The sequence below is a fragment of the Lynx canadensis genome, chromosome D4 (assembly GCF_007474595.2).
Source record: "Lynx canadensis isolate LIC74 chromosome D4, mLynCan4.pri.v2, whole genome shotgun sequence".
Taxonomy (NCBI): Eukaryota; Metazoa; Chordata; class Mammalia; order Carnivora; family Felidae; genus Lynx; species Lynx canadensis.
Window position 1 is genome coordinate 24,039,901 of NC_044315.2, and position 8,760 is coordinate 24,048,660.

The 8,760-nt window shown below is 42.9% G+C and overlaps 1 protein-coding gene across 1 annotated transcript in view; it reads right to left on the reverse strand.

Annotated features, from left to right (window-relative positions):
• The window catches only part of RASEF (RAS and EF-hand domain containing), a 76,925-nt gene extending 73,838 nt beyond the window's left edge, over nt 1–3,087 (reverse strand). The window contains exon 1 of the mRNA XM_030294113.1: nt 2,657–3,087. Within this exon, the coding sequence (XP_030149973.1) occupies nt 2,657–3,087 (431 nt within the window). The remainder of the gene's footprint in view (nt 1–2,656) is intronic.
• Nucleotides 3,088–8,760: the final 5,673 nt, after the last annotated feature.

The window sequence follows — 8,760 nt, forward strand, 5'->3', positions numbered from 1 at the left end:
TCAGACAGTGCAACATTATTTCTTCTCTAAGATCACAATTACTGACAACTGGGGAGTTTAACCCAAACTTGCTTAATATTTTACACCAGGAGCTTGAATGGTCTTACAAATGGGAAACTCTGTCAACACTACCACCTTGTGCCTTTAAAGGAGCCCAACATTCTTACATCTATATGTGTTCTTCTCAAACTAGGCATGAAAACCCCTTGGATAAGCATGGGATAAAGCCACCAGGCAAAATGGCACATCCTCCTACAGAAACAATGTTCCCACTGGAGGAAAATATAGTATTTTATATTAAAATAAGCCCTAATGTATTATGGGGAAAAATGAACAAATACATGACCTTTTTTATTGTTTCTTTATTTTTGAGAGAGAAAGAGAAAGCACGTGCAGCCACTAACTGGGGACAGGGACAGAGAGGGGGAGAGACAGAAACAATCTTAAGCAAGCTCCACACTCAGTGCAGAGCCCAATGACGGGCTTGATCCCATGATCCTGGGACCATGACCTGAGCCAAAATCAAGAGTCAGATGCTCTGACCACCCAGGCACCACTCAGGCACCCCCATGACCTTTTTTAAATATAAAAACTCAAGGCTTCAAAGAAAGTTCCCGGTTACAGTAGTCCGTTGGACTGTCCTCTATGTATGGAATTTCTTGCAAAAAAAAACCCTCTCACCTTTAAATGTTATTTCATGAATTTTTGAGAAATGTTTCACCTGCACTATAAATTTCCTGAAGTCATGAACTACATTCCATACTTCTCTTTGTCCCCAGGGACCTAGAACAGTACCTAAAACAGTGCCTGGCACAAAATAAGCACTCAATAATGTTTGCAGAATTAATTTGGCTGAAATAATGCTGATGGCATTATCAATAACAAAAGAGTGTTATCACATTTGGATGAGAGGAACGGAAGGTGAACAGCTGTATGAGGAAAGTGGAATGGAAGCAATTCAATTTACCAAAAACAGTTAATGGCTGCCATGGTAACAATCAGATGCAGCAGCTCAGTTTAGTTCTTTTCCACTTGAACAAGTACAGGAAGACAAATATTGTACTTGTTAATCTCCAATCAGAAGGGGGTGGGGCTTAAAACAAGTCTACTGGTGACACTGGTGCCCATAAAATTTAATAACCTTTGAAGAGTTTGGAAATGATAATAACAATATCACCAATATTAAATCCTGGTTTGTATACTGACTCTAAGAAGATCAATCTAAATCACTTAATGGTTAAGTGTCATATATTTACTGCTGAGAGTTCACAACTGTGAAAAGTAGATCCGCGTGTGGATATAAAGCATGGCATGGGTTCTCCTTTCCTTATTCCTAAAATTGTTACTTTTCATTAGGCAGACCTAAACCAAGTTACAGATAAGAGATAACGCAAAGAATACTGTTTATAGCAATGTTGACATTTTTCTACTTTCCTGGTAGAGCCATTGCATTTTAACTCATTTGTAAATAACAGAAAAATGGGTATCACACCCACTTTCTCTACACATCTGTCTCATACTGCACTGAGTCACTCTCCATGCCTCACTTTCCAAACTGGAGGGAGGAGCTGGGCAAAGGAGGAAGCGGAACCCAGGTCTCCAGGTCTGCAGGTCCACGCTGTGAATGAGTGAGCCAGACCACTGTCCCCTCCCAGGGCTACTTGCTTCTCTGAGTCTTAAGTCTAAGATATGTGAATTGTCAGCCAGAATGACACCTTTCAGTTATTAATAATGACAGAGCTCCATAAGCTTTCAACCAAAAATCCAAACAGAGAGCAGAAATACACTTTTTACAGCATTCACGTGTTTGTAGTGCCAGAGGAAGAAGTGAAACTGGCAGCTCAAGACATACCATGGCAGGAAAGCAGGGACACATGCAAAAATTACTCTTGCATAAAACCTGAGTATCTTTCTTTCCCTGCCCTGCCCCTGCAGGCATTCCCTTAACCCCTAAGAAGTTAGTAACTTGATATTATTTCTGTCGGAGCCATAGGAGTAGAGAATTAATTGTATGATTTTATCATTTGATTCCATTGTATAAAACCAGTTTTTCAGTTCAACAATATCTGGGATCAAATCCCTGCTCTTTTATTAACTAGTCAAGTCCCTTAATATCTTACAGGTCTACATTTCTGAGTCTTTAAGTTTCCCCAACAATCAGAAATAAGAAAACCCACTTCCCAGGGTTGTTGCAACAATTAAATGAACGAACTCTGTAAAATGCCTAGAACATAGTACGCATCAATGAATATGCGAATCCAGGAATATAAATGCCCAACATGTTTGATCTTCTATGTAGTTGTAAGAAAACAACAAATACAAAAACTACTTGCAGAGTATGCCGATCGCAGCGACGCTCCGGGGTGCAGCCTGGAGTCCTCGGTAAAAAGCGCGATTAAATGTAGGGAGCGCTCCCAAACCCTTGCCTGGGAAGAAACTCTGGACCCTGCGGAATTCACTGTGACCCAGGTAATTAACAAAGTGCCTTTTGCAGGGCTCAGAAATGAGCAAGCAAAACTTTCTCCCCAAACCCGAACTCTGAACGCACTCCCGTTCTTCAACTCTAGGGGGTCTCGACTTGAAAAAGTTAGAGTCCGTGGACCCGGAATACAGGAAACACCATCCTCACCTCCGGCCCTCCAACCCACACACGCACCTGGGGATGAACTTGGCCTCTTCCCCGAGTCGCGCCTGGAAGTCCTGCCAAGCCTGGACCGGGCTCGCGCGACCCCAGGGTGCTGCCAGCGTCTCCGCAGCGTCCTCGTCGCCCTCGTCCTCCTCGCCGTCCTCGCGGTCGGGCTCCACCTGGCCCGCGGTGGACGCGGGCTCCCGAGGCCCCCAGCGCCGGTGCCGCCCCCCGCGGCGGGCCCCGCGGAAGCCGCGCGCGAATTCCTGGAAGGTGATGGCGCCGTCCCGGTCGGCGTCTAGACGCTGGAACACGGCCTCGGCGTCTGCCGGCCGCACGCGCAGCTCCGCGCACAGCGCGCCGAACTCCTCGCGCTCTAGGCGCCCCGAGCGGTTCGCGTCGCAGGCAGCGAAGACGGAGCGCAAGCGGGCCAGCTCCTCCTGGTCCCCGTCCGCTTCCATCCCGCCTGGCGGGGACAGCCCAGACAGCTCCGGGGCGCGACGGGGCGCGCTGCCCGCCGGGGCTGAGGTGACGGCAGGAACTCCGGGGCCACCTGCTGCCGCCGGGAACCGCGGAGAGTCGGGCTCGTCCGGCTGGTTCGGCCACTTGCAGGAATGTCCGGACGGGGCGAGGCTCCTGGGCGGGCTGGGGGCGGCGCGCTTCGACGCTGGTCCCACGCGCTGCCCCTACCGGCCCAGGAGCAGTGTTAAGTGCGCCCCCGAACTCCGCGCACCGCGCAGCCCCGCCCGCCCGCAACTGAGCGCCGGGGACCGGCGGCCCTCACTTTCCGGGCCGGCCGGCTCCGCCCAGCCAGGTAGGAGGAGCGCACGGCTCCGGTTCCCACGCCTCCGGAGCCCGCTCTGCTTTCCGCGCCAAGCTCCAGTCGGCGGAACCTGGGTTGGGGGGCTCTTGGGTTTAGGGGCCCGGCCGGAACCCTGGCACTAGAGTCCCCAGCCCCTTCCGCGTAAACACTGCTCAGGAAAGCCAAGAGCTGGCAGAGGTGTGCAAAGCTAACCGGACAAAAAGAGAAAACGAAGATAGGTGTAGGATTCCAAGTTGGTGAACGTTATGTGTATTTTTATTCTCTTGTAATTCCGGAAAATTGGTAAACTTCTGCATATACAAGTTTTTTGACAAAGTAAACTAGACGATTTACAGAAGACCCCGTTCTCTGATTTTACCGGCTTTCCTTAACCCAGGTCCTTCCAACATTAAGGTACAACTGGTTAATACACACTAGAAATCACATAGATCTTCCAGATACCCACATCCAAATAATTTTTTCTCAGTCCCTGTTTCCTCAACCTGAGAAAAAAGTAGAAACCGGGGCGTCTAGATGGCTCAGTCGGTTATGCATCCAACTTCTGCTCAAGTCCTTATCTCACTCTCAGTGAGTTCAAGCCTGTGTGGGGCTCAGTGCTGATAGCTCAGAGCCTGGAGCCTGCTTCAGATCCTGTGACCCCCCTCTTTCTCTGTCCCTCCCCTGCTAATGCTCTCTTTCTCTCTCTCAAAAAAAAAAAAAAAAAAAAAAAGATTTAATAACCCAAATCCTTTGGCAGGCAGCAGCATTTAAACAAAGACTGGGGTTGCTTTTTTCCTTTTTTTAAACAAATCTTATGGGAATTCTATATCCAAATGCATGTTACCCTTTGATCTTAAACACTTATTTCAACAATACTATTGTTTCTTTAATACTGACTGTTTAATGGGTACAAGATCTTTAAAATTCTGTCATTTTGATTTTTTTAAAAAATCTTGTCCTGTTTCCAAGAGACCCTCACTGTTTTATATGACTTATGCATATGTTCCCTTTGGTGATTGTAATAGCCTGTGAAAATGCATTTTGGTTATTCCTACTTTACTTTGTCCATTCCCTCCATGCTTTACACGTTCTTTTATTTACTGCCAGTTCTTTTTTTTTTTTTAATTTTTTTTTCAACGTTTTTTATTTATTTTTTTTTGGGACAGAGAGAAACAGAGCATGAACGGGGGAGGGGCAGAGAGAGAGGGAGACACAGAACCGGAAGCAGGCTCCAGGCTCCGAGCCATCAGCCCAGAGCCTGATGCGGGGCTCGAACTCACAGACCGCAAGATCGTGACCTGGCTGTAGTCGGACGCTTAACCGACTGCGCCACCCAGGCGCCCCAACTGCCAGTTCTTTTAGTTATGAGTCTGTATTTCTATTTTATCTCGTTATGGATTTTCTTTATTGCTTATTACTTTTATTTTTTTATATGATTAAAATAAAGTAGGGGATTTGACTGACATTCCCTCAGGCTGGTGTTCTTAAACATAAAGCTAAGTGCTAACCCTCTGAAAAACTGTTAATTCTTGAATAGTACAATAAACAGGGTCAACACTCAGCATCTATCAAGCCGTAAATACCACTGATAATCGCCATCTGTAAATTCAACTGGTAAATTATGAGAGGCATTCTATTAGAGGCCCTGGTCTTAGCAATCTAATTGCTAAGTGAATAGAGTTCCACACAAGTGGACAGCTAATACATTGAAATGATTTTATCATCAGTGCAATATAAATTGTTATTGATTTTGAGTTTATGTTCTTTCCTGTTTAGTCTAAAGATTGATTTTTCCATATAAAGTAAAAAGTGGCTAGCTTGGTAATGCTTTTAAAGCTTTAGAAATATATGTATTAAACTGAATCTTTGAAGTATTATGATTATACTGTTAGCAATTACTAAATAGCTGTAGTTTTCAAAATAGATGAGTTAATGTTCATGACTGCTTAGATAGAAGTGCTTTCTTGAAAACTCTTCATGCAACTTCATTCCTGAATTCCCTTGACCTTTGCACTCGGTTTATAAACACTTATATTTTTTGACCTGCTCTGCCCTTTCACTCAGTCTCTTCACTGAAGAATCATCAAGAAATACGGATTCTTCCAAATGCCTTGTGTACACATATTTTCATTTCCAGTGATAGTGATCTACTCCAGACCTACTACAAGTTATCTATCACTGCATAACAACACAACAGACACTTAGTGATTTAAAACAGCTACCATTTCATTTGTTCATAATTTCATTGTCATCAGCTTGGTCAGGGCTCAGGTAAATACTTTTTCTGCTGGCTTTCCTGGGATCATGTAGTCATGGTGGCTTCACTGTGGCTGCGTGGTGTTAGAAAGCCTCACTCCTGTCTGGCTGGAAGTTGGTGCTGGCTCTCAGTTGGACCATGTGTCTTCAGGAGGCTAGCATGGGCTTTGTTACATGGTGGCAGTGTTCCGAGAGAATAAGTCCCAATGCACAAATGCCTTTCCAGTCTCGGTTTGTGTCATGGTTGCTGATGTTACCTTGATCAAGGCAAGTCACATGGCAAGCCCTACATCAGTGTGGGAGGGGACTATGCAAGGGCACAGATACAGGGAGATGTGCTTTATTAGAGGCCCTTTACTATTACAATATACCATAGCTAGGGGACTGGGACAGCATTAATACATTTTCTCAGGTTCTTGTCCTGCTGTCCTTCTGTCCATTCTACATAACCACAACTGGATAGTCCTTTTAAAATGCCAATTATTCTGTCATTCTAGAGCTCAGTTGTTCTCAAACTATGATAATTTTGTTGCCCAGGAGACATTGGGCAATGTCTGGAGGCGTTTTTTTGTTGTCACGATTGTAAAGGGGGAGATGATACTAGCATCTAGTAGGTAGAGGCCACAGATACTGCTAAGCATCCTGTGATCCACAGGGCTAGTTTCCCATGACGAAGAATTATCTGTCCAAAAATATCAATACGGATAAGAAAGTCTGCACACCCCCTCCAAAAAAAAGAAACCTAGCTCATAAACTCCCAGAGGTTCCCCAGTAAAAAGAGAACCAAGGGTAAATTCTTCATCTGGTCATTCATAGTCCTCTATCTACCTTTAATCTCTCACCAGGGCTCCTACAATCCCCAAATATGCCACCCTTGATTACATAACTAATGTTAATAGTGTCTTATTGTCATCACAAAATGTAAATATCAAACACCCTTTAGCTTTCCTCTCTTTGGTCTACCAAACCATTTCCCAGACTGAGTGGAAGAGTTGAATCTTGCTTTTCCTACCAAAGTTTCCGCAATTTCACTGTGACCTGTCACTTACAAGGACATTGCTTAGTTTGTATTATGTCAGCTCAAATATGGTTTTATTTTTCAAGTTAAAATTGTAATCCATCTGGAATTTAATTTGGGTCAGGTGTGAGTGATTTGTAGATTTAACTTCACTATTGTTCTGGATTTCTACCTAGTGTCTCAACTCTCACTATCTCTTCCCCATAGATTGAAATATCACTTTTAGCATATACTTAATTCTTCTCTCTATTTGGGTTTCTTTCTGGACTTTCTAGTCTGTTCTATCAAGAATCACTCACATTTTGAAAGGACTCTTCGGCTTACAAAAAATATTCCTAAGGTTCCTATTGTGTCCGTCTTTTGTATTTTTAAGTGTTTGTTTATACATCAGTAAGTACATGGCAGAGAAGATCATGGAAAGAGAAGGAGGCAGTGAAGCTTAGGACTAATCTGTGAGGCACAAGCACAAATTGATAATACATCTGAAACTGTCATGTAAATCAGTGAGAAAAAAAGTTGATGTATGGAAAGAGTAAGGAACCTCCTATGTATCTAAAATGTGAGATGCCTCTGCAAAGCCACTCAACAAGTTACTGAGGAATGCTTTTGAATATACCAGCAATATACTCAGGGGAAGGCCAGGGTTATATAATCTGTCTCTAATTTTTCAAGAAAGAGAGGGAAGAAAGAAATAGGAAGCATTTCTTTTCTATTTTAGTATCCAGAAACAGCTAGTGAGAAATTGGAGATAACAGAGCAACCTTTGAGAGCCAGTGAATCAGTAGGTAAAGAGAGCTTGCCTGTATTTATCAGCATGACTTTGAGATAGATCAGCTTGCTCGGTGTCTGCTCAAGGATTTTAAAAATCAGAGATAATCTTGTTAGAGTGTGTTTCTCAAAACAGTGAAAAGATATTATTGTGAGCAAATACATTTCTAAAATACACACCAAAAAAATTGGAAAAGAATCCTATATCCGTTCTTGGATGAGATAAAGAAAGCTGTTTATACTTGTTTAATCTAAAATTTCCTAAATGTATTTGACTATGGAAGTAAGGTTTTTGGTTTTGTTTTGGTTCTGTTTCAATTTCTGAGGGCTCTCCACCAAGTTATCGATCTTGAGAACATACTTTGGGAAACCTCTCGATAGACAATGACCAGGGTGATGAATCATGAGAAATTCTCTCTTGCCACAGTATCAAAATTGGCCCAATTTCCTATAATGGGGAATGAGCCCCACCCCTTAACCTCCTCTTCACCCAGTAAATGGGAGAGGTTTTTAATGAAAGCCTGTTGTTATCTATCCTATAGGATTTCCTTCAGGTACAAGAGCGTTCCTCAAAGTCACTTAACACTGCAGTTACTCTCAGAAAGATCCAGTAAGCCTGTTAAGATGGAACTAGATATCCAAGTAATGGCATACCACTGAGGGACCAATTAGTAGGTTCAGACAGTCTCTCAAACATATGCACCCTGCAAGACCTTGAGTCTTCGTTCTCTCATGAATACTTGCCATGGCTTGCTGTTCCAAAGGAAGTTACAGGAAATTTTTGAAGATTTTACAAAAAAGAATGTGTCAGCAAATTTACATCGTACTGACTTAATTAATCGTTATGTAAACTTGAAAAAAAAGAAAAGAATAATGTAACACCCATATACCAAGAAATTGCAAATGTGAACATTTTATCAGATCTATTTTTTTTAGAAAATATAGCATTATAGAACCAGTTGAACTTCTTCTTTGATTGTATATTGTTTCTGTAATCAGTATACAGCATTGTTGTGTGTGTGTATGTGGCAGTTAACAGGCTTTGGTAGGTCTTTCATTATAAAAAAATTAAATATCTCTATAATGCTCTAAACAGTATAAACATATTTCACAAACCAGAGCAAGGTAGACCATTCGGTACTAGAATTGGGTGAGAAGTGTTGAGTTTCAAACTTCTGATCCCATTTTTTGATGACCAAGCAAAGCTCATATGTCATTTTCCCACATTAAAAAAAACTGTCTCATACGTACATCTTGTTTCACTCAGTCGAGACAAAAGTTTGCATTTTA